This window comes from Neoarius graeffei, chromosome 12 (genome assembly GCF_027579695.1).
Source record: "Neoarius graeffei isolate fNeoGra1 chromosome 12, fNeoGra1.pri, whole genome shotgun sequence".
Taxonomy (NCBI): Eukaryota; Metazoa; Chordata; class Actinopteri; order Siluriformes; family Ariidae; genus Neoarius; species Neoarius graeffei.
Genome location: NC_083580.1, coordinates 15056383 through 15083691, shown reverse-complemented (window position 1 = coordinate 15083691; position 27309 = coordinate 15056383). Strand labels below are relative to the sequence as shown.

The following is a 27309-nucleotide window of genomic DNA, read 5'->3' as shown; positions in this document are numbered from 1 at the left end:
GGTTCGAGCCCCGTGGCCGGCGAGGGCCTTTCTGTGCGGAGTTTGCATGTTCTCCCCGTGTCCGCGTGGGTTTCCTCCGGGTGCTCCGGTTTCCCCCACAGTCCAAAGACATGCAGGTTAGGTTAACTGGTGACTCTAAATTGACCGTAGGTGTGAATGTGAGTGTGAATGGTTGTCTGTGTCTATGTGTCAGCCCTGCGATGACCTGGCGACTTGTCCAGGGTGTACCCCGCCTTTCGCCCGTAGTCAGCTGGGATAGGCTCCAGCTTGCCTGCGACCCTGTAGAAGGATAAAGCGGCTAGAGATAATGAGATGAGATGAGATATAATTTTTAATTATTTATTATTTATTATTATTTTTGTTTACACATGTCCCTTTTGGTGCTCCATAAAGAATTCGCGTTCAACTCGGCTTTTCTCTCCCGGTGGTTACTTTTCCTCCTGTCCGCCTGGGGGCGCTGATGAGTTGATTACGGATTTGTTTTCACTCGTTTCTTTACTGTTCGGAAATTCATTCGCGTCAGCAACAGCAGAACGACGCAAACGGAGGTAACTGGGGGAGAAAAAAAAAAGAAAGAAAGGAAAGAAAGAAAGAACTTATCGGTGAGACGGATAAGTCACTATTCTATCCGATACCTTGGATTCGGTTATTTGTTCTCATACGGGTGACAGACAGCGGTTTGTAACAGCGGTGTTAGCTTGTTTGCTAATCCTGCATAGCAGACTTAAAAAAAAAAAAAAAAAAACAGAGATGTGCGAATATTTTAAATTAATAACTTGGTGACAAATCTGAAAAGCAGCTTTTAGACCTTTTATATTTTAATGGATATAAAAGAGACATAAAAATTATGATTAATTGGTTTATTATAAATAAAATTTTACACGCGCGAGACTTTAGGACTGAACACCAGTTAGATTGTTCTAGAACTGTTTTACCTCAGGACCTGTTTCAGCATATTTAACAATACACTCACACAAAATGTTTTAAAAAATAGTAACTTTTTTTAAATACGAAATTATTTCTTCCATTCTTAAAGGATATATGTAATGCAAATAATGTTAAAAGCTTTTTATTTATATAAATAATTTCATATATCAAATGTAGCAAAAAAAAGTGCTTTTAAAAACAGATTGCAAAAAGAAATGAAAACAAAAATCCACAACCCTGATAAGCCAAGAAAGAAGGACTCCCTAAAGTGAATGACGCATGAAATGGAATGACGAATGACAGGTAGTAAATTTGAACAAAAAGTGGAGTCCCGAAAGAAGGACTCCCTAAAGTGAATGACGCATGAAATGGTAAATTTGAACAATAAATGGTCCCTTGTCATTCAGATTCTTACAAATGGAATAGCGATTGAAATCTTTAGTTTTAGACCTCCCTAGGATAAGATAAGTGGGTGCTTGGTGGGATATCAGCTTTTACAAATGGAATGACAGGGTTTCTATATGTATTGACTTACTTTGAGCTAATGTTGTCAGTGATATCACCTTTTACAAATGGAATGATAAGGTTTCTAGGTGGAATGACATACTTTGAGGCAATGTTATCAGTGATATCAAATTAACAAATGGAATGACATTGTTTCTAGGGTTAGGTTATAGGTGATATCACTCACTACGTTTACATGCACGTCCAAATCGAGCTGCTGTTGGTAATCGAGCAAAGGGTCCCAGCAGGGGTGCCAGAGAAATCCAATCCTACATGCACAAGTGAAATCGGGCTATTGTGCAAGGTGCATTGTGCACCCGAGCCACACGTGGCGCTACACGCCCCGTCGTGTTGGTACACTTCCGGTTGTCGTCATGAAGAAGAGCTATAGTGTTGCCAGATACTGCTGACGTTTTCCAGCCCAAAACATGTTCAAATCCGCTAAAATGCACTTAAAACCCCCAATCTGGCAACACTAGCAGTTCCGTGTTCAAGCTGTTAGGCTTGCTCTAACAGACTGTATGGCTACAAACTGCCCGGCGCAGACTACTGTTTTGTAAGACAACTTATTTTGCACAATAATATTTTTCTAAAGTCCATTTTTTGCTTACAAAAAAATATTTTTTTTTTGCTTACAATTTAACTTATGTCTTAATAAACACACAAAAAGTTCAATTGTTTTGTTTTTATTGACATTCTTCAGATGTTGGACATATATATATATATATATATATATATATATATATATATATATATATATATACACACACACACACACACAAATACAATGACTTGTTTATGTACACAATTCACAGCTATGCAACAGCTGTACAGATGTATTTGGTGATACAGTAAGTGAGCTAAATTTTAACAGTGCAAACAATGCCACAAAAAGAAAAGATTCATGCCGTTGTCATGATTCGTTGTCATGCCGACCGAGGCTGTTGTGTTTCCCGCTTGTGGTCTCGTCACTCGTCACTTCCGGAAGTAGCTCGACAACTAGCTCGATAGGGTATACATGCACTAATGTAGCTCGGCAGAAATCGCATAAACTAGGTCGTGTAGCTCGATTCCGAGAAATCAAGTTCGGTTCAATTTCAGCCGAATTAAGGTGTATACATGGCATTTTGAACTTCGATTTCAGTCGAGCAACGGCAGAAATTCGATTCTCTCTATGTGCATGTAAACGTAGTGAGTGATTTCACCTTTTACAAATGGAATGATAAGGTTTCTAGGTGGAATGACATACTTTGAGGCAATGTTATCAGTGATATCAAATTAACAAATGGAATGACATTGTTTCTAGGGTTAGGGTAGACCCTTTTCAGTCACGTGACCTTCGTAAACGCGACCACCATTTTGGACATGTAGCGGACTTCGGCTCGAATTGGTTTGAATGCGAGGAAGGCGACGAACGGAGAACATACAAGAAAAAGGAGCGAGATGCAGAAAACACCTTCGCTATCCAGGGACGTAGGGCATTTACAGGGCGAGCAGAGGGAGAAATAACAACAGTAATGACACATTAGCAACGCCGTACAGAAATAAACGGTTTATGGCACAAACCCTTTCGGTTCTCGCTCATCCAGCTGCTACAATGACTGCTTAGACTGCAACAATAATACCTAATACACATTTAAGTATCCGTCGTAAAGACGTGAAACTCGTCGAGTGACAAGTGTGTTCATTGATAAACTAACATAATCTAAAAGTAGACATACCATCACACTGCCCTGGCGCTGTGTACAGTTTCCCTTCTATGGTTTGTGCACTCGCTATTTGCCATTACTTTCTCCAACCCAGTGTTACAGATTACAGGGAACGACCTGGATTTAAGAGACAAATACATGTTCCTCTTGTTTTGAACCCTTATTTGTAGGCAGTGCTTTAATTTGTAAAGTGGGAGGTCCCGGAGCGCAGAGGATGAGCGGCTCCAGTGCGGGGCGCCGTGCTTCTGGGCATGTTTTGTAATAACACTGCAAATTAAGTTCATCTGCAGATATTTTGTGGATGTCGTTTCATGAGAGAAATCACCAACAAGACAGATATCAAAATCAGACATTAACACTAAATAAACTTGCATTTTTTTATTTAATTATTATTATTATTATTATTATTTTTGTTACATAGTCAAAAGAGGTGTCGGATCACTGGATCCAGTGTAAATAGCTGCCGGAGCCAACGCCCGAGGTTCCGGAGCGCACTCCGGCTTGCTCCCCCTCAAATTAAGCGCTGTTTGTAGGACACTGCCTCTGATCTGTCCTACAGTCTACCAACAGCAAAGGAACACAACGCTAGCTAATGTCGTTAGCTAATAGCTACTACAGAAGAACAAAGAGGTTACAATGGGTTATTTTAGCCTATTTGGTTACACACTCGCCGCCACAGAATGTTAACAGCAATGTAATGCCTTTTCTGGCTAATTTTATTCGTCTTACCTCCAACAAGGTGGTCACTGCACAAGCGCTGGTATGCTGAGGGCTGCCAGTCTGTTAATGGCCGCTATCCATCTTCTCCGTCGGGATCCGATAAAATGATAACCCTTGCCTTGTTTGTTGATGGTTACTACATCCAGGTGCACAACAATATAGTGGCATGATGGAAGTCTTGCTGAAAATAAACACTTTCTTTGCTGCCGTTCCTCAATGCTGGCTGTGGTAAACTACTGGTAGTACACGTCCAAAATGGCGGCCGCGTTTGTCGTGACGTCACGTGAAAAGGGTCCATAGGTGATATCACTGATAACATTGCCTCAAAGTATGTCATTCCACCTAAAAACACTGTCATTCCATTTGTAAAAGGGGATATCACTGATAACATTAGCTTAAAGTATGTCATTCCACCTGGAAACGCTGTCATTCCATTTGTAAAAGGTGATATCACTGATAACCTAAAAGTATGTCATTCCACTTAGAAACAATGTCATTCCATTTCATGAACTGAAAGCATGTCATTCCACCTACATTTCAATCGTTATTTCATTTATAAGAATCTGAATGACAAGGGACCATTTATTGTTCAAATCACTAGCTGTCATTCGTCATTCCATTTCATGCGTCATTCACTTTAGGGAGTCCCCAAGAAAGATTCAAATGCTAAGTGTAGAAATACAGATAATAAGCGCGATTAAAACACTTAAAATAAGAGGAAAAAAGATGCATAATAAGACAGATAGCTCAGATAATAGTAATTAAAAATAAGGTGTAAAATATAAAATTGAGAGTTAATCAAAAGCAAAGATCAATAATTCTGTTTTAAGATTCTTTTTAAATATGTTTCATAGATTTGGACAAAAAGTCTGCTATTCTGAATATTTTGAAAAAAACAGGAATATTACGACATGATGATGATTTTTTTTATTATTATTATTATTATTTCTTCCATTCTTGAAGGATATATGTAATGCAAATAATGTAAAAAGTAGTGCTGTCAAAAATGTCGCGTTATTAGCGCGTTAACTTGACTCAATTTTAACGGCGATAATTTTTTTGTCGCGAGATTAACGCTCTGTGACATGATGCCATGCCCCGCACAGCCAGAGTCCTCTGCCCTCCCCCGAAGAGCCACGGTCCCCCGATCGTTTTCCCATCGGCTGCTCCAGCCCCACTTTGCAGTGGCTGTGACAAGATGTGTTATGCTCTGCAATAAAAAAAAAAAACATTGGTACAACCAGTGTTCGAACTATGCCGATATTTTCGGGGGGGTCCCTTTTTTTTCCCTTGGGGGGGAGGGGGTGCTTGCGCTTGTCTCAGAGCGCGGATCTCCGATCGCGTGCTCACTTCGGATATGCAAATGCTTCCCGTTACACACGATTGCTATGTCAATAAACATAATTTTGCCAATATTTTAGAGACCCCCCAACATTTCCTAAATCATGTTTTCAAGGGATCTCATGTCTGTTTCAGGGGATCTTGGATCCCCCAAGTACCCCCGTAGTTCGAACGGTGAGCAAGCCCATTCGCTTTTTTATGCTGATAAGAGAATTACAATGGTTTTTCATGTGACAAAAATGTGCGATTAAATTGCGATTAATCGCGAGTTAACTATGACAGTCGCGACATTAATCGCGATTAAATATTTTAATCGCTTGACAGCACTAGTAAAAAGCTTTATTTATATAAATAATTTCATTTATTTTTTTCGCAGTGCGGTTTCCATCAAATCCTTCTTGTGTCTGGTTGTTTTGTACGCAAAAACAACCAGACACAAGAACAGTTTCTTCCCTCAGCCTGTCTCTGTGATGAACAGCTAAAATCCGGATTCATACATCAGGAATATCACTTGCAAAATATCTGCACACTCATACTGTCATTCTGTGCTCACTGTTACTTATATTATATTTATACTTATTTATAGTTACTATTTCATCTTTGCACTATGCACCATATTGCACCAAAAGGGAAATCCTTTCTGTGATGAACAGCTAAAATCCAGATTCATATATCAGTCCAGTGTTTCCCACAGACCAGGTAGCAATTTGTGGTGCCCCACTGTACTGACGAGGGACTCGTGCGCGGTGGTGTCGTGGCGGTCGGTGGAGTCGGTCATTGGGGTGTGTGCAAAGTGTTTACAGCAGGCGGTGTTCAAACACACAGTATTTTTCTTCAGAGTCACCTGCTGGGACTATTTTAAAGCTACAAGAAGCATTTGAGATTATTCAGTTCAATCTAAATTCTTTTAAGTTCTTTAAGAGAAGACAGTTAAAACAGTTTTTACCAGAACCCTGCCTGGTTTCATTCCTCGACCCAACTTTACATTACAGGGCAGGCCATTAGTTTGCTGGGCTTGATGTTGGTGGAAAACCTGTCTTTTAAATTTATGAAAATTACTCACCAAAATTGAAGTTAAAGTTTAGTTTTTACCTTAGATTTTTGCCTTTTTGGTGGCGATCTTTCAATCATTCTTTAGTTGACATTCAAGGAATAAATTGCAAAAAACAAGCTGGAGGCTTTTATTTTAAATATTGAACTCAACACTTACCTCAACCAATACTAAAATGAAATAAATAGTATAATGCAACAACAATAATAATAATAATAAAATATCATAATTAGATGTAAGAAACCACTTAAGGTAACACCAAGGCAACTAACAATAATGAAAAAGCATTACCCTAATTGGTGCAAAGCCTGCATGCCCTATCAGAACATTTAATTCAGCTGCCAGTGTGTGTGCGTATCAGTGATGCAGTGACGGTTTATCTACTTCGCCAATAAAGCTAATGAAGATGTTTCTTAAAATATTTAGATTAGAGATGCACTGATAGCAATTTTTTGGGCCAATTCCGATTTTCCATGGAGTGTGACCTGCCGATACCGATTTTGGCCGATTCCGATTTCATTTTTTCAAACCACTTCACAGCACACACAAAGACTCTTTTCTTTTTATCTTTTCTTTAATAGAACATTCTTCCAGATTTTCAGTAATAAATTTAACACCTCAAAGGTTGAAAACAAACAAAAAGACATTGCTCTTTGTAAAATCTTTCTTCATGTTTGGTATTAACATATATATTCCTGAAATAGGAAATTCACACAAACATTTTTTCGTTTCCCATCAAATATCTGGCACAAAAATAACTTCCGCCTCATATATTATTTGCCTACTGCTATGGAACACACTTTCATAAGCCTATTTAGATCTGAAAACTTATGCCTTATAGAACAACCCATTTCTTCATTCAGTATCAAAATACAAAAATAATTTCCAGTCGTACTTATACCATAGCCATTCTATCATCTTTGTCAAATGTGTATTTGTAGAGTAATTTCCAATGGAATCAAGTGCAACCAAGGTCGTAAAACAAACAAAAAGACAATTTTTTTCTCTCTCTCTCTTTGTACAAATCTAACTAGATGTTTGGTAATAGGCTAACGTATTAATTCCTGTAATGGGAAATTCACACAACCACAAACGTTTTCTTCTTTTCACATCCAATATCTGGCACAAAAAAAATCACTATATTTGGATATATAATATATCCAAATAGTGAATTTTTTTTTTTTGTTAACGGCGCGTGCGCCGGAGCTCGTTAGGCGCGCAGGACTGACACTGTTCTGCGCAAGCGCAACACAATCGCACTAGAAAGCATGTTCAAGCTGCCAATGTAGCTGCAGTCTTTTTAGTTGCGAATTATGAGTATTTCCACTTTCATCTCTATGTGATACACAAGTTTTGATCAGCATAAAATCGGCATATTTTAATTTTGACCGGCCAGTCGCCGGTCATGGCCGATCACGTGAAAATCGGCCGATTCCGATCGGCAGCCGCTTTCGGTGCATCTCTGATTCAGATTTTATGCTTCAGATAGCATCAACTAGGCATCCCCGCGAGTATAACAACATTTTATTTAGGGGCAATTCCATGTAAATGTCAACCTCACCATGCAAAAATAAAGCAACATGTAATACATCAAAACCACTCCCAGAGATATCACCTAGGCCTGTATTTTACAGATGTGAATAAGTTGAACCAATTTGTAACCAACCTAATATGTCACGGTCAGTCTTTCTTTCTTATAATGTAAAACCCAAGCTAAAATCAACTTTGATCATGTACAATTCTATATTATTGCCACAAGCCACAGAAATGTATGCTAAAATCCACAAAACAGCAAAACAATAGCCATCCTAAATATTATTTAAGAACTTTGATAGTTTTAGCTGATATTTAGAGAGTTTTTCAAAGGGTTATGGTGGTTAAATTGCTGATTTTCTAAACATATGCCATGTCTATTTCAGACGCGTCACATCCATAACGGAATTTCGTCACATCCATAACGCTGACTTTTCCTTCCGAAACTCTGCATGAAATACAAAATATTTTAAACAAAGATTTTTTAATATTCACCTTGGACCCCTCTATCAAATGGATATCTCCATTTCGACATTAGGTTTACGATTTCACAGAGTTTGATAAAAATGTACAGTCACCCAAGAAAAGTGATACTTTTTCTGTCACATCCATAACGCATCTTTTATTGGCATTTTCTGGCATGCCCTAGATGTACTATGGGAATTGTTCTTGTTCTATCACTTCTCCAGTATGGTACAGCCTTAAAATATGCAACACCTGTTTAAATACTGGGAGACAATAAAACATGCACTGGGTCATTTGTTGCCATTTTGAGTTCAAGTGTCACGTCCATAACGCTGGAATTGCTCTTAGGCTAGTGGGAAATCCTTATTTATTGTGAATGTCAAGCCGTTATTAATAACTTGCATGAATGCTGAAGCGGGATAAACAATAAGGCCGGTTCCTCGCGTCAAGCTGCTGCTGTCTGCATCAGAATTGGTTTATAGCCTGACTCAGGGATGTCCGTTTCCTTTAAGCCAAGAAGGCTATGATAAAGCTCATCACGAGCACGACGTAGGCGACCTTTTAAAATAAGGGGTCGGAAGGCGAATCGGGAAGTCTGCGTTATTTTTAATTAGTGCAACGGCAGGCCTGTGGACACGCCCCTCCGTCTGTGTGTGTGGGTGTGTGCGCGCGTGAACGAGAAGAGCGAGCACTATGAATGAACGGAACGATACGCAACGGAATTTTTTTTTTTCAAAATCGCGAGTCTGATTGTGTGGCGCTAGGAATCCATTGTGTGGCGCTGCGCCACACAATGATCTATGTATGGGAATCCCTGCAGTCAGTGCGTTTACATGCACATCGAAATCGAGCTACTGTCGGTAATCGAGCTAAGGGTCCCAGCAGGGGTGCCAGAGAAATCCAATCCTACATGCACACAAGAAAATCGAGCTATTGTGTGAGGTACATTGTGCACCCGAGCCACAGGTGGCGCTACACGCCCCATTGTGTTGGTACACTTCCGGTTGTCGTCATGAAGAAGAGCTATTCAAGAGTGTAAACAAAGTTATCAGTTCCGTGTTCTCCATTGCGCGTTTTTCTCCTGTCCATGAATTTTAATATATTCAACTCCTTAAGCTGAATGAGCATGAACTCTGTCTCCTCATTGCTCCAGAAGTGCACGTTTCTGCTCGCCATTTTCTCTTCTTCGTTTGTTCCTCCTGACCTCTTCTGCTGCTCGCTACTACTGTTGTCATGCCGACCGAGGCTGTTGTGTTTCCCACTTGTGGTCTCGTCACTCGTCACTTCCGGAAGGGGCAGTGCTGAAGTAAGTAGCTCGACTACGTAGCTCGATAGGGTATACATGCACTAAGTAGCTCGGCTAAAATCGCATAATCTAGGTCGTGTAGCTCGATTACAAGAAATCAAGTTCGGTTCGATTTCAGCCTAGCTAAGGTGTATCCATGGCATTTAGAACTTCGATTTCAGTCGAGCAACGGCAGAAATTAGATTTTCTCTATGTGCATGTAAACACACGAGTAATATCACTTGTAAAATATCTGCACACTCATACCATCATTCTGTGCACACTATATATACTTTATATTTATTTATCTATTTCATACTTGACTTACCTGGATTAGTTTGCACTATGCACCTATTGCACCTTTTTTTTGTTTGTTTGTTTTGTGTATATGCTTTTTATCTGTTTTTGTAATATGAGAGCCAAGTGAAACCGGAGTCAAATTCCTCGTGTGTGTCCACATACCTGGCAATAAGTGTTTCTGATTGGCTGGCGAGCGGGTCTGTATCCTACGGTACGGACCCCATTTACGGACCTCTGGCGACGACTCGCTCGTTCACAACAACAAACATGGTAGCATTTTTTTTTTGTCAACATTTATCTTTTTTTTTTTTAATAAGAAATTTTTGCCAGCATTTCTCAGGAGAATAGCATTAATTTTACATCATGGATAGCGATAACGACAGTGTCCACAGCGAAAGTGAGTTTTACTACCCTGAGGAAGAAGAAATAAAAGAAAACATTTCAGGAGAAAGCTAAAATCCTGTAACTGTTGCTAACGCTGAGCAAAAACATGGCTGAATCTGAATGACTCAATTTTGTATAAACAGGAGACTACATAGGCAGCAAAATGTAGTTTTTTTTTCCTGCCATGGAAGTGCACTTGTATACCGAGGAGGAAACAATTTGCATTATAGCCGTGAATGAAGATTTAAAATGGCAGCTCGGCTCGGTTTTCCCTTTCGGGCGCTCTCGTTTTTTGTTAGAATTTGGTAAAGAAAAAAATATATATATTATTTACCAGCTTAAGGTCAGTCCGTATCGTGAAATACCGTGACTTCGGCCTCGGTCAGTACTTTCAAGACCTTGGTCACGGTATTTCACCATATGGACCTCCCCAGCTGGTAAATAACATATATATGTATCAAATGTAGTAAAAAAAAAAAAAGAAAAATCTACAAACCTGATAAGCAAAGAAATATTTTTCATATCTTTTTAATATATTTGTATTAGGGCTGAACGATTTTAAGAAAAAATTGAATTGCGATTTTTCTGGCAGATATTGCGATTTCGATTTCAACCACGATTTTTTTTCTTTAAATCAAGTTTCAGTGCAAATTAATTAATACAATGAATTCCATAAAGCTAATGCAAGAATGAAAACTGAGGTCAACAGATTTCAAATGTAGGCCTGTTTATTAACATTGAGTGCCTGAGGAACAAGTTATAATAACTTAAAATAATAAAAAGAGAGCCATCTTTCTTAAGTAAACTTTTGCTTCTTTTACTTTTCCCATCTACAACATATCAGACATAAAAAAAGGTTGATCAATGGCTCAGCAGCATCAAAATATTGCGCTTTTGTAAAAGAATGTACCGGGTGTCCACGAATTTATGATACCGACTAAAATGCTTCTAACTTTTTTGTCTTTTAACATTTTGACTTTGTTTCAGATTTAAGGAGCTGAGAAGATAAGAAACCCAGCCACCCATCAAGAATGCCATTCACCAAAGAACAGAAAATGTTCTGCGTGGTTAAAAAAACTGAGAAAAACTCCTTCAAATATGCAATCGCTCAGTTTCGCCAAAAATATGATCATAACAGATACCCCACAAAAATGCAGATCTATCGCTGGGTAAAGAAGTTTGAGACTGCAGGGACAATAGATGATATGAGGGAGAAGTCTCGTAGCAGAGTTGGCAGAAAACTCACTGTAAGATCTCCAGAAAACATTGCTAGAGTACAGGAGTCAGTGGGACGTAGTCCCAAGAAATCTCTCCGTAAAAGGGCCCAGGAACTCTGCCTAAAAAATCATCAGTACAGAAGATTCTGATCAAAGACCTCCATCTTTACCCTTATAGGATACAAATCAAACAAAAGCTGACTCCTGCTGATAAAGAAAAGAGAGTTGTCATGTGCCAATGGTTCTCTGAGAAGATCGAAGAGGAGCCGGACTTCCTGGACGACCTCTGGACCTCGAACGAGGCCCATTTCACCCTGGAAGGCCATGTGAACAGTAAGAACAATGTGTTCTGGGGCTCAGAGCCTCCCAATGAAGTACTCCAAAGACCTCTTCACTCTAAGAAGTGTACGGCATGGGTAGCCTTATCGAAACATGGCATAATTGGCCCATTCTTTTTCGAGGATGCACAGGAGAATGCTGTCATGATAACCAAGGAACGCTACCTGGAGGTCCTCCACAAGTTTTGGGAAGAATTAGGTGTCAGAAATAGGAGAAGAGGTGCAAACAGGGTGAAGAGGAATATACAGTGGTTCCAGCAGGATGGGGCCACCCCTCATACAGCCACTGTCACTCTGGACTGGCTGGACAGCAAGTTCCCTGGTCGTCTCATCAGCCGTAGGCGTAATCCAGAATGGGCGCCTCATTCCCCTGATCTGAACCCCCCCAGATTTTTACTTGTGGGGATATCTGAAGGACAAGGGTATACAAGGACAACCCCAGGACCATTCCAGATCTCAAGGAAGCAATCACCAGAGAAATCCAAGCTATATCAAAGGAGGAGTGCTGCAGGGTCATGAATCATTTTGCTCGGAGAATCCAAGTGTGCCTCCAGCAGAACGGATCCCATCTGGAGCATATTATCTAAATGACGATTACTTTGTAGCCAGTAGAGCTAGAGACTTGTAGTTTTCAGTATTAGATTTCTTACCTTCTCTAGTTTCCAGAAACGTATGGTTTATATATATATATATGTTGTGTACATAAAAAAATTCTACTCACTTTATCCGGTATCATAAATTCGTGGACACCTTGTACATAAGCATTATAAATTATAACTAGAGCCAACAATTCCCCTGTGGGAAATAAGAGTGATGCAGTGGCTGTCGCAGTCGCTATTGCAGGGCCCCTCCCTCCTGTGTGTGTGAGAGAGCGAGCAGCCCCTCCCCCACCCGCGCGCTCAAGGCCAATTTATACTGACAACCCAGTCCTCGCAGATAGCGTCGCAGACAGTGTCTGCGTAGCCCCCCCCACCTTCGCAGACTCTCTGCGCGCACCTCCCAAAAATTGTGACCACCGCAGAAGCCTCGCAGACAGCGCCGCAGACAAGAGGGCTCTGATTGGTCCACCCTACATCCGCTGTACACGCACTTCCGCTTCCCTACTTTCCCGGTTTGGTTTGTTTTCACGACTGGCATTTTTAAAAACACGAGCGAAGATGGAGCAGCACGAAGAGCGGTTGATCGAGGAAGTGAGGAAGTACGGACATCTATACGACTCCAGTTCTAGTCATTATAAAAAAAAAGTTCTAGTCATTATAAGTAACCGGAGGATAAACACTCCACTAACCACACCCACCAACTACTCCTAGCGACTTCGCGCCCCCTTGCGTTGTGCCGGTGAATAACATCGCGCACGCCTATTACTCCCGCTCAACAATAAATTACAACTGTCTGCGAAAAGCTATCTGCGAAAGCCTTGTCGCAAGAGCATGTAGAGGCCTTTAGACACAGAGACAGAGAAAGCGCACTTTTTCCTCACAGCGCTCCCTCCAAACAACGGGGATTTACACGAAAACGGAAGGAGATATTCACAAAATTCTTTCACACTGAGTGCCACAAGGCTTTCCTGAACGTAATTTTTTTAGTCTGTAGTGTAAAAAATGAGGACAATTTATTGATGAAACAAAACATGGGTCAGTTTAGGAGCGCTGAGAAAAACCGCGGCTTTGACGATCCCAAAATCGTGTTGTCCGAGATCGCGATTTTCGGTCGAGAACGATAGATCGTTCAGCCCTAATTTGTATATGTAAATACTTTAATTTATTTATCTAGAAGTTTTCTAAAGACTTAATTTATCTAGAACAGCGGTTCCCAAACTTATTTTTCCACGCACCACCTTTTTCATCTTCACTTTGTTTGCGTACCCCCAATGCCCGACACGTAAAAAAGTGCAACACATTCTATTTATATAAGGCACCAAGTTTAATGAAATTAGAATACCAAAGTCAAAACATGTAACAGGTCTATGAGCTCTCTCCTTCAGAAGTATGGAAAACAATAAAACATGAAGAACAAGGACAAACAGGCTCACGGTGTGCTGTTAGTCAGGACCTCACTGCACACCACGCACCGAGGCTTTGGACAGTCTGCATCGCCAATCCACGTGAAGCCCAGCCCCAGATATGACTCATCGTACTTGCGTTTTTTTCTCCACGTCTGCCCTGTCTCATTCACTCTTTTGACGCTCTGTGCTCCATCTCCCTCCACGTCATTCTCCCGCATTCCATCATTACTACCTGTCTCCTGCTCGATTGCCCCTCTCTCTCTCTCTCTCTCTCTCTCTCTCTCTCTCTCTCTCTCTCTCTCTCTCTCTCTGTTTCTGTCGCCTCTTCTTTTTCATTGGTTTTATTGCTTAATAACTTCCCTGTTTTTAGCCAGTTTTCCATCTTAGCATTATCTTCCACAAAAGACAAAATTATGCTAGGCGCCGGCGCCAGATATTTGACAGGAAATTATGTGGATATATGTTGGCCAGCCTGTATTTATTTTTCAATTAAAACTTACATCCACAATTGAAAAGTGACGAATGGTTTCTTGTCTAACATAATAAAAAAACCAATTTAAAATTATGTATGACTTGTTTATTTATTAGTTAGCAAGTTAACTTTTTTAAAACCATAGATCCGCCATTGCCATTTTAATCTCTCGTACCCACTAGCGGCAGCTCGAGTACCACCAGTGGTGCATGTACCACAGTTTGGGAATCCCTGATCTAGAAGTTCTCTTTTTTTTTTTTCTATTCTGTTCTCTGTTGATCCTATAATGATGCTACTGGAATTTTAATTTCCCCGAGGGAACCCTCCCCAAGGGATCAATAAAGTTCTATCTAATAATTATTTTTATTATTCAGGACTCTGAGGTTTTAAATAACCTTTTGTGCATCCAGTGTAATCTGGTCACATGACACAAAATCCAGATCATGATGTAATGTGTGCTCTTGATTTGTTGTTACACTGCTTCTTATTATTATTATCTTGAACTATCAGATGTGTTCTCCATGTCAGATGGCATGGTGAAGATCCTCTAACGATATGTCTGCGATTAAAGAAGTCACTTTCTTTCATTTTTCACTGAACCTAATAAAAGGTTATAACCAGCCGTATTTCTTCCCTTCAGTGTGAATCTGAGCTGCAGTCATGGTGTGTATCCCCTGCATCGTCATCCCCGTCCTCCTGTGGGTTTATAAACGCTTCCTGGAGCCCATCGTCTATCCGTTCATCGCTCCGTTCATCAGCCGGTTCTGGACCAAAACGGCAGTGCAGGAAACAGGAACAAATGATACAAAGGGCGGGCAAACAAACCAACCTAGCAAGGTAAGGTTATATTCAACATGCACTGGAGTGTTATTGTGTTAAAATACAGTCATTACCCCTGGGTTCTTGGGGAGAGGAAAAAGAAGGGGAGTCATTTCATATCAGAAATTTCCTGGCTCACTCTCTGAGGTTCCCCCGAAAAAATTCACGAGTGCTGCTATTCCACGTGTTAGGAATTTTCTGCCATTTTTTTGAGTCTTGTAGGACGAAAAGTACATAAGATGGACCTGATTTGATTAATTTTTTGTAATTTTACAGAAAAAGTTAGCCCGAGTCACTGTACGTGCCAATCAAAGGAGCTTTAGCTGTCAGAATTTGGACCGAAATTAATTTGTTTGACGACGGCTTTTTTTTTTTTTTTTGGGCTGTTCCCATTAGGGGTCGCCACAGTGGATAACGTCCCTCCATCTCTTCCTGTCCTCTGTATCTTTTTTTTTTTCTGTAGCACCAACCGTTCTCATGTCCTCCTTCAGCTCATCTTTGGTCTTCCTCTTTTCCTTCTACCTGGCAACTCCATCTCAGCATTCTTTTCCCAATATACCCCTGGAGCTCTCCTCTGTATGTCTCCAAGCCATCTCAATCTCGCCTCTCTTATCTCACTTTGTCTCCAAGTCGTCCTCCATGTCCTGTCCCACTCATATACTCCTTTCTCATCCTGTCCAACTTTGTCACTCCCAATGGATATCTCAGCATCTTCAACTCTGCTCCCTCCAGTTCAGCCTCCTGTCTTTTTATCAGTGCCACTGTCTCCAAACCATACAACGTAACTGGTCTTGCGTTCAACAAAATGCATGAAATTTAATTATAATTTCAAAGACTTTAGTTTCAAAACTATTAGATACACAGACCCGGGGGCATCAGAAGCATTTTTAATGTGTGTGTGTGTGTGTGTGGGGGGGGACACACTGGTGGGGGGTCTGGGGGTCCTCTCCCAGGAAATGTTTAATTAATTAGATGCCATTTCCTGCATTCTGGTGTATTTTTAACAGGTTGTTAAACACCTAATTTTACCAACAAGTCACTTAATTCAATGACCATTTTAGAGACTCAACAATAAGTCCTCATTCAACTAGTCCATATATTCATCAGCCTGTTTTTAAACCCACTGCTCTGCCGAAGATAATGAGATGAACGTGACACAATTTATCACCAACAATGACTTTATGGGTGCATTTTACTTTTTTTGTGTTTCCTTTTTAATTTAGTTTTAAATGTAACACAACATGCCACTGTGCCAAGCAATAATGACACTCAACTGTATGTTTAAAAATAAGAATATTCATTTCACACAATGAACAGGCATGACATGGTATCATGCAAACTTCGTAACAAAATCACACTGTGTCAAGCAACGACACAAAAGAGAACTTCACACAATGAACAAGTGCAGTTTTGTCAACCTACATGCAACAGTGGTACTACAGTCAAGTGTGCAAACAGCGCGCTTTTCGGCGCATTCCGCTTTTTCCCCGGCATTTTGGGCGACTTGTGTAATTCGTGCAGATCTGAAGATTTTTTTTTGGGGGGGGTTGCTCTCCGGTAATCCACTCTGGTAGTAATGATAGATCCGAGTACTGTGCAGACCATACAACGTTTGGTTCCCCCTGGTGGATATATGGAACCATTGACAGCAGAGATAGTAAGATAGACAGTGTAGCTGCTGGCTACTATTATAATATTCAACAGCGTTCCGTTACAAACTGCTAGCTGCTACACTGTCAGTGGATGGAACCGATGGCTGGGCAATCTGGTTGCTAAGGAACGTGACTCCCGGGCTTTTCCTCAGATAGGTGTGTTCATTTATCAACTTGCTGAATTTCATCTACTAGTGTGTATTTCTTTGGAGCCTCAGTGACTGGGAGTAAACGATCAGCGTTGAAGTGGAAGTCATTTACTCGTCTACAATCAAAGCGTAAGTGTTAAAATAATTGTGCATATATATATATATATATATATATATATATATGAGCGATTCCACGCTTATGGGTACTGAAATGGGGACATGAACTTATTTTTAAAAATTCACCTAAAACCATTTCTTTTTTTTACCATCAGGTCACAAAACATTTCATCTTTAATGAATGATATGTTAAAAGATAACTTTAATTTTCTGAAATGTAATAAAAACATATTTATATGCCAAAGTCAGAACGTAACAGAAGTGTTGTGGACATATATATTCTCAATTTTAACAATGTAGAATTACTTTTTGAAACATAGGACGGTGATGTTTTAGCAAATATAATTAATAAACATGTGTAGTAGAATAAACATACACATTCTTTCAATAAGATTAACATGGTATATAGCTAGATTCTAATTAATTAGTAACAGACGCGAGATGGACAATCGTAACAGAAGTAATGTAACAGACATCATTTTGGAACTCATAGGCTTGACTTTGGCATATAAATATGTTTTTATTACATCTCAGAAAATTAAAGTTATCTTTTAACATATCGTTCATTAAAGATTACATGTTTTGTGACCTGATGGTAAAAAAAGAAATGGTTTTAGGTGAATAAGTTCATGTCCCCATTTCAGTACCCATAAGCGTGGAATCACATATATATTTATTTTAACTTTCTCTCGTAACCTAGCCTCCTTCATCTAACCATATTAGCCATGACCTATCCTTGGGGTAAAAAACGCCTGAAAAACGTAATGTTATTTGAGGAGTTGCATGATGACTGTATATGTTCTCAACGTAGTGTCTATATGGGTTAATGACTATTGTTTTTTGTTCCTAGATAATATTTAAGTGCTGTAATACCGTTCTATACGTGCAAGAATTGGTCTTATTAAAGCTTGTGGCTGTCTGGCTTAGTTAAAATGCTAACCGTTAGCACCTGACTAGCTGCTATTTTAGAACATCGAGTGATCAAATGGTAATGTGTAACCCATGTGTGTGTTATGAGTTCGTGGTGCATACATCCGTCCGTGGTAGCCACAACATTACAGTCACTTAGGCTGTCTAAATTAAGCAAAAACATTGGCGAATTTCGCCTCCTTTCAAAGTCAATGAGAGCGAAGCGAAATTCGTTTGTGTCGGGATGGACCGTAATGAAGTCTGACTGATATTTTGTGTGTGTGTGTGGTGGTGTTGGGGGGTCCGCGTCGCCACGCTACCTCACTCTTTTTTGACCATGGTTGTGTTTGCATCCCTGTACAGTAGCATTTACAGATTAGTATAACAAATAGTTATAGATATAACTCCTTATATTGGTGCCACCATAATTTCTACCACTTCATAACTTTTATCCCCCTTTCCTTCACAATCCACCTGGAATTTTTTATTTTATTTTATTTCTCCTTTATTTTACCAGGAATGTCCCTTTGAGATACATTATCTCTTCTTCCAGGGAGTCCTGGCCAAGGTGGCAGCAGTTAAGATAATAAAAAATTACAACATATAGACGATAGAACACATAAACACGTAAACCATAAACACATACAGTAGACATGCAATACACATACAGATATTATAAAAGAGTGGAAATAAAATAAACACAGACCAACAGGTTACACAAAAAACATTTCAGAAAAGAGACAAAAGAAGGAAAAAAGATGTGTGTGTGTGTGTATATATATATATATATATATATATATATATATATATATATATATATGGGAGTGTGGGCTAAAAAGAAATTATGAAAAACATTGACACTGTTGTAAAAGAACTGAATTTAAAAGATTTTTAAAAACATTGAGGGAGGGTATAGAGTCCAGCTTTAAGATATTTTGTAGTGAGTTCCATTCAATTGGAGCATGTGAGGAAAAGGCAGATTTGCCAAGCTCTGTCCGTGTTATTGGAGATTGAAGGAGGAGTTTTACTGATGAGCGTGTACTGTAAGTATTAGTGCGGTGTGACAATAAATTACAAATGTACTGAGGAAGTTTACCCATTAAAGCCTTTGCAATGAATACAAGGCTGTGAAATTTCCTTCTAAGATGTAATGAAGTCCACCGCACCATACCATACAAATCAGTGATGAGTTCTTGCTGCAGCACCAGTTAGAAACCTCAAAGCAGAATGATAAACAACATCTAGTTTTTTTCAGATAAGATGATGAAGCATGCATGTATACTATATCTCCATAATCTAACACTGGCAGAAAAGTGCTCAGTACTAATCTTTTTCTAGCAGTAAAAGGGAAAAAAATTTTTAAACGGTAATAAAAACCTAATTTAGGACGAAGTTTTTTCAGTATACTCTCTATATGAACTCCAAATGATAACTTGTCATCAAGCCAGATTCCAAGATATTTATAAGAGGTCACCCTCTCAAGTTGAGTGCCGTCTAGTGTTGAAAGAGTATACTCAGGAGAAGAGTGTGCACGATCAAAAATCATGAACTTAGTTTTTTTAGCATTTAACACAAGTTTTAATTTGACAAGTTTCAACTGTAAGGAATTGAATGCATGTTGTAAAGAATCTACTGCTATTTTTAATGATGAGGCAGATGTATAAAGAATTGTATCATCCGCATAAAGGTGGGGTTTTGCTGGGTCTTAACCCATGCACATATCATTTTATATAGATAGAAAACAAGATGGGTCCCAAGGTTGACCCCTGGGGCACACCTGTTTTGACTGTAAGTAAAGTGGATTTACATTCTCCTATAGAGATCTTGCAGTCACGTGACCGGAAAGTACACAGCCGCCATCTTGTCGGTAAAAAACACCGCTGAATACTGCTGCACTCATGTACAGAATGGATCAATTTCAACCGACGGACTACACGGCTCATTTTTCTAATGAACAGATAACTAGATGTATGTCTAAAACGATCTACAGATTAGTGACCCTTATGGCTTACCGGACGGAGTTTTCACGACCGTGTCAGTGGATGTTGAACTGCCAGCGGAATACCCAGATGTGTATAATTACCTCATCAACTTTCACTCACTGTTCAGTGGTGAAGCACTGCATGCTTATAAATCTCTGGACAGTTATCTTTACAGAAATTCAGGATTTGTCAGCGACTCAGATGTGGCATCTTGTAAACAAGAAAATAATCCTCATTGGACGGGTAAGTCACTTAAGTATTGAGTATAGCACTGACCAGCCGATTATAGAATAAGGTAATTCCAGCTGTAATTCCAAATCGTCCGTGTTGTTTACCATGGATCTGGCGTTGGAGAAGTAGAGGCTTAGCAGTGGAGATTTGAGTGGCTGTTTTCTAAGCTTAGTCAACAGGCCGGTGTACCCTCCTGGATTTCGCACATGCGCAGTAGGCTTGGTAGGACAAATCCAGGAGGTAGGATAACTTTACAGAACACCGGCTCTGCAGCCTCGCTTTTGCTTCCGCTCCCGGCGCCGCCTCCTTCGCTTTGCTTCCGATAACAATCCACGGAGACCCCGCTGGTCTCGCTATCTCGTCCGGAATGTTGTGCATGCGATGGAAATCACTACAAACCGTCATTTTCTGCTGGAAACCAATGTCCAGTAAGTCCATACGGTTGTAGTGGATATTGAAGTCCGGTACAGACGAACAACACGCAAAAATACACACAAAAACCATAAAAGACGTGCACAGGTAGGGAGAGCTTGTAGCCGCAGCCGTTGTAGTAGAATTGTATATAGTAGGGTTTTCCAGAAGAAAAGGTAGACGTAAAAGCAGAAGTAGAACCAGAAGTAGAAGGCGGAAATATGGCGTTTGACCGATAAGATGGCGTCTGTCACAATCTGGATCGGCTGTGACGTCACATGCAAGTGCTCCATTGCAATACATTGAGTTCTCCCAGTTAAATAATTGGAGAACCAGTTTAAAACAGTGTTACTGAAGCCTATAGCCTGTAATCTATACAGAAGAAGACAATGGTCAACAGTATCAAATGCTTTTGTTAAATCTATAAATAGTGCAGCACATGATTTTTTTTGTTGTCCAGAGGAGTAATTATATCATTTGTAACTGACATTACTGCCGTTATTGTACTATGACTCTGTCTAAAACCAGACTGATTGGGGAAGAAAATATTATTATCAGACAAGAAAGTTTTAACTTGTTCGTTTACAATGGATTCAAATAATTTAGCAGTAACAGACAGCCTGGAGATAGGACGGTAATTGTCCAAACAGGAAGAATCACCTCCTTTTAATAATGGAAGAACAAATGCTGACTTCCAGGAGTTTGGAATTTCCCCACTGCATAAACTAAGGTTAAAGATAGTTGCAATAAACCCAGCAATTAAGCCTGCAGCCGTCTTTAAAAAGTAAGGCTCAATCTGATCTGGCCCGGCAGATTTCTTACAATCCAGGTTCAACAAGGCTTTGTGCACCTGGACAGTGGAAAGGAGTGAAAAATTAAAGGTCTATTGACAGTGGAGATTTGACAGTCCCCATAAGTTCCAGTGAGACTAGACTGGGCCTGTACACCAGCATCAATGAAATGTTCATTAAAAGCATCTACTATGTTTTGTTCACCCTTTACATCATTTTGATTTGATTTTTAGACACTCGGGTAGAGTGGGTGGCGCCATATCACCAGCAGTTGATTTAACCAGTTTCCAAAATTTTTTAGGATCATTCAAATTCTTATCTATTAGATCAGTGGTTCCCAAACTTTTTTGGCCGCGCACCCCCTTCTATACTCCAACCAGGTTGACGCACCCCCAGTTCCCCAGTTTCAAAAAAACACACGCTTTCTTATAAGGGAAGCATCTTTAATCGTGCTAAATGATAACAAACATCGTTTGCCACACCTGCAGGAAACCACAAAGGTGGAAAAAAAAAAAAAACACCAAAGCTTTCTTACAAAGGCAGCACGTCGTGCTCGAATGAGAACATCGAATCACATTAACATATTATGCACTCTCGTATTTGAATTAGGTAGAATTTGATTGAAATGTAACAGTTTTAAAACGTTGCAACACGGTAAATGCGCAAATTCATTACAAAGGAAGATCACATCGAGGCATGTAGTCTACCAGCCAGATATGGGGAAAATATATGATTTTCATCCGTGTTTAAAACACTAGCAACATAACCCTGTCATTACAAGGTTATGAAAATGAATTGAGAATGAATTTAATTTGCAAAAAAGTTAACACATAATAACAGTAAAAATAGCAATGATAATTATGAGCATATGCATTTTAAAGAGATACAACAATTAAGGAGCATATCAGGAACAGATAAAGAAGAGGATCCATCTGATTGTGAAGTGCAGCGCTGGCGGCTCAGTCTGCAGCGAGAGACAGACAGACAGACGGTGGGTGGGTCAGTAGGCTATATAGGTCCTATTTTCAGTAGCAGTATATATTTTTAGCAAGATCAATGCCATTTGGCCAAATACATACCAATATTAATGCGACGGATGGGCCTGCATCTTGGCACAGAGCTCTCCGATGTTTGGGGTAATTGAAGACAGTCTCAGCCTCAAATCTTTCTCAACATCTCCCAGTCTTTGCCGATGTTTAGTTGCCGATCGGCATTTAGTTTTGCCGATTTCAACCAGTTGAGCATCGCGAATGAATGAATGAATTAATTAATGAAGCCACAAACTACTGCAGAACCGTTACGGCGTAGAAGAAGAGTTAAAAATCGCCATTACATTTTTTATCTTGCGCACCCCCTAGTGGCAGCTCGCGCACCCCCGGGGGTGCGCGCACCACACTTTGGGAACCCCTGTATTAGATGAAGGTAATATTCGCTTTTTGCATTTTTTTTATCAGTCTAGTACACTTGTTTCTCAGTGCTCTGTAATCTTCCCAGTGTTTAGTCTCATTACTTATTTTAGCTTTAACCCAGGCAGTGTCTCTTTCCCTGATATCTGCTATAGCATTATTGAACCATGGGTTATCTTTACCACTTATTCTAAACTTTCTCATAGGTGCATGCTTATTAATTAAGGACAGAAAAGTGTTTTTAAAAAAGTTCCAAGCACATTCAACATCCACCATTTCATAAACAAGATTTAAGTCGCTATGAAATACATCATGAAGGAAGGCTTGCTCATCAAAACGTTTATAATTCCTTTTAAAAATAAACCGTGACTTGGTTTTAGGAAGTTTACAGCTTCTTACACATGCTACTGTACAATGATCACTTATATCATTACAAAATATTCCAACAGCAGAATATTTGTGGCGCATTTGTAAGAATGATGTCCAAAAGAGTGGACTTGTCCATACGCTTCGGGTTAAGCCGTGTCGGAGATTGTATCAGCTGCGTAAGATGCGCAGCATCGCAGATGTCCTTGAGTGCATTGGAAGATGGTGACCGCTAGTCCCAATTTAAATCCCCCGAGAGAATAAGTTCGCCGTCGGACAAGTTTTTTAAAGTGTCCAGGAGAAGAGTAGAGGCCTCAGGTAAGGCTGATGGTGGGCGATAACAGCCTACTACCACCAGCTCAGCACCGCTGGGGAGATTTAATTTTAAGGCTGCTAATTCGAAGGATTTTGGTTTGCTGAGTGATTTGATGAGGGAACAGTTCAAGGTGTTTTTGACGAAGATTGCAACCCCCCCTCCTTTACTTACGCAATCTGATCTAAAAACGTTATATCCCCCGATGTGTATCATATCATTCGAGGTTGATGGTTTCAGTCAGAACCACAATATCGCATTCAGTTAGGGCTGGGCGATATGAGAAAAAATTATATCACGATATATTTTTTCAAAATTTTCGATAACGATATACATCACGATATAAATCAAATCACCATTTTTGTATTTTCTTTAATTTTCTGCTCAAAATATGAACATTACAAATTAGTAGTTCCTTCCTAATTAACAAAAATAGCTTAACAAGCCTTCAAGTTTCACAGAACCAAAACAAACTGGATGCACATTCTTTTGTTCTTTTTATTCAAATGAATAAACTGAAACTGAAAAATAAAAACTATATACCATTGTTAATCATTTGTGCAAATTCTAGCAGCTTTCAAATAAACAAAGACATATTGACGTGTAAACCTTATGCTGCAAGGAGAGAAAAAGTGCAATCCTGTACGTCAGTGTGTTTAAGGTTTTGTGTAACCCTTTGTTGTATGTCCGATTTTAAATATCCAAAATACCTCCACACAACCGAAGATCTCTGGCCCTTCTTTTCAACGATGTCCTCCAGGGCAGTGCTCTGACTTTCCTGTTCAGAACTCCGGTCAGTCGGCTTCTCGCTCATTTTTATAATCGCTTTGTTTCACGCTTTGTTGGAGAAATGCCGTGCTCCTGCAAACTTCACCACAGCCATGCTGTGCGTTGCTGCTACACGTGTGTGTGTTTGTGTGTGCACGCAACCTAACTTGATGTGGCTCTCTTCCACCTGATTGGTTACGTGCGGTACTGTTTAGTTATGATTGGCTATTCGCGTGTCTGTCAAAACTTCGGATGAAGTAATTTTATTGAAGGCGTAGGCTTATCGTAGGCATATCGTACGTGTCTAATTTCTAATCGTAGAGATTTTATATCGTGAATAACATCGTAATCGTAAAATCGCCCAGCCCTACATTCAGTCAGTTTTGGCCACAGCCGAATAACGTCAATTTTACCAATTAAGCTGCGCACAATGGCATGAATAAAGCGTAATCCAGAACTTTTAAGTTCGACTGGGTTTTGAAGTTGTGTCAGCTCAAGGCCCGGGTTGGGGTGAATGTTACCTGATAGGAGTAACAAGATGATCATCCAAACAGTCCTTGATGGATAGCGGTGTTGGCGGCTTGGTGGTAACCTCCGCCTGTGTTTTACAAGCAGCAGAGTTGAGACCAGGTGAACATATCTCTTGCGGTCCATGTCGTTGGTACGGGTTCTCGGTTGACCAACAGAGAGGCCCAGTAATCCAACGAGGTGATGTGAAGTTATGTTCGTTATCTGAATATGACATGGTAGTCGCCTTTGGCAGAGTAGTCCATAGGAAAACATTCGGCCCATTGTTAGACGCCGACTCCACTAATGGTCCAGCTAGCGCGAGAGCGCTCAGCAGATAAAGCAGCCCAGTAATCCACATAGTACAAATTAAACACTAGCGTTTGCAGTCAAATAAAACAGTTGCACTGATTGCGTGCTAAAAGCGGCTCCAAAACAATCAACAAATGCGTTGACAAAACAAACTTGATGACAAAAACACAGAGACAACGCTAAAACACCTGAGCTGCCATCTTGGATACATACTAACCTGCTGATGGAATAACTTCCATCTCTCTCCATTGCTTTCCTTTCTACTCTTCCTTCCCCATACACTGATTTCCCATGTTACTTTCCAGAAAACTGGCAAAGACCGACAAAATAAGTTCTTCAAATCACAACAGGGAATCAATAAATATCAGAGCAGACTTGACTTCATTCTTGGCATTACAGTAAGGCAGGCCTACTGGGTTTGAATTAAATGATAGCTAACATTAAGCTAGCTGATACATCTCCTAACATTGACGAGCCAGCTAACTGCACTAACACTTCCATTGGGACAAAAAAACCCTGTCCTGCGGGGATATTTTGACTGACTTTCCGCTTCTTTGTAAAGAATTTCCTTATGTCCATTGTGTCTGGGGAGGAGCAAATACTGCAAACAATTCATCATCAACCAAGAATACCCCATTAGGCTAAGCTTATTTCATTGTTTAGTTGAGCATTAATTTAACGTGACCTAGGGTTAATTTTGAGGGCAGATAACAAAAGAATAAGGTTTTAGCAAAAGCTAGCCATTGTGAGGTGGCAGTGGGGCTGACATCACCTCCTCCACTTTTGAGCAGCCTGCACCTTGCACCAAAATGTCTCTGCTTGCGCTGAGATTCACTTCACTTGTGCGGTGAGTTGTTGTAGGTAACGCCTGGAAAACCCGGAGTGGATTTTCAGTGGTCTGTGTATTCTCTTATCGATCAAGTGGAATGGATTCTTTCACGTGCTGGGTGAACCAATATCTTATGTTAAATGTGGGGGGGCCCAAACAAAGAATTATGAAATGTGAAGGGGACATGTCCGCGTCACATTCAATGGTGGCGACGCCCATGTACAGATCTAATATGTGGGATTTCTCTGTAAGTTTGGTATCGGAGCGCCTGTGAATTTATTTTCGAGGGAATCTGAGAAGGTGAGCTGGGACCCTCTGGGTGATTTGATGTATTCAATAACCCAGGGTTCTTTCTGATAATTATTATTTTTTTTTAAATTCTGAACCAAGTGTCCTCAGACAAGCCAATCTCAGTTTCATGCACTAAACCCTGAGTGTTATGGCAGACTGAGCTCTATATCTTACTGCCATGATGTGTCACATCTAAGGAGTGTTATTTTCTTCTTCTGTTTCCTTCTTCAGACCGAATGCAACGGAAACGCAGACGTGTGTACAGCTAACGGGACGACAGCAGTCTCGGACAAAAAGAAGGACTGACACTATACAAGCCTGTGTGAACATCGATCATGATTTATGCAACAGACTGTAGATACTTTGAGCCTAACTCATGCTGATCTGATATGTTACGCAAGCTTAATTCAGTCTCCTTTAGAATTTGCTTTCATAGAATAAATGTAATATAACAATTTAATCTTAATTTAATATGTTGACCTTGCTTACTCATCATTCCCAGAAGACTTCAGACCAGATTCAGGTGATTTATTTGATATGTTTCGAGAATGGTATTGCAGTTAGTCTGTAAAGAGAAATAAATATTTATGGTTCACGGGTTTGTGTGTGTATAGATTTTATATTTATATTCTGATTTATAATTCAGATTTTAGAGTCTTTTAGATAGATTGGTGAGATCTCGTTCACTGAGAGTAATTTCCGTGTAATATGTAATCCTCAGTCTTTAAGTATACTCCTAAGTTAGCGTAACTATACTAGGAGTTCAAATTTAGAAAAAAGCAAAATTAATGATAATACATATACAACTGTAATAATACAAGTAATACATATTGCATGTGTAATACACAGATCTACAGTGCTGAGTGTAAATGAGTGCACCCCCTTTGAAAAGTAACATTTTAAACAATATCTCAATGAACACAATTTCCAAAATGTTGACAGGATAAAGTTTAATATAACATCTGTTTAACTTATAACGCGAAAGTAAGGTTAATAATATAACTTAGATTACACATTTTTCAGTTTTACTCAAATTAGGGTGGTGCAAAAATGAGTACCCCAGTGACCCCTAGAGCTATGTCGGCTGGAGCGCTGAGGCTCCTGTTAGAGTCACCCATGCCGAACAGGTCGAAGGGTAGGAGCCAGATGAAGAGTGACTCCCTGGTCCTCCAGGTTGGGGGTTTGGCGTTGGGTTAACAGCCCAA

General features: G+C 39.9%; 1 protein-coding gene across 2 annotated transcripts; it reads left to right on the top strand.

Annotated features, from left to right (window-relative positions):
- The first annotated feature begins 500 nt into the window (after nucleotides 1-500).
- LOC132895226 (UPF0729 protein C18orf32 homolog) lies at nucleotides 501-26699 on the top strand. 2 transcript variants are annotated; one of them, XM_060935574.1, is made up of 3 exons: nucleotides 501-548; nucleotides 14892-15088; nucleotides 26336-26699. In XM_060935574.1, exons 2-3 carry the CDS (start codon nucleotides 14912-14914, stop codon nucleotides 26408-26410), a joined length of 252 nt encoding a protein of 83 aa, XP_060791557.1. In that variant the 5' UTR covers nucleotides 501-548; nucleotides 14892-14911; the 3' UTR covers nucleotides 26411-26699. The 2 variants fall into 2 exon arrangements, with proteins under 2 accessions (XP_060791557.1, XP_060791556.1); XM_060935573.1 differs by having other exon boundaries at nucleotides 509-602.
- Nucleotides 26700-27309: the final 610 nt, after the last annotated feature.

Bases quoted from the DNA above. Each gene is read 5' to 3' on its own strand.
- LOC132895226 (XM_060935574.1), top strand. From the start codon at position 14,912: ATGGTGTGTATCCCCTGCATCGTCATCCCCGTCCTCCTGTGGGTTTAT. The intron at 15,089-26,335 runs GTAAGGTTATAT...TTCCTTCTTCAG, and splicing joins AAACAAACCAACCTAGCAAG to ACCGAATGCAACGGAAACGC.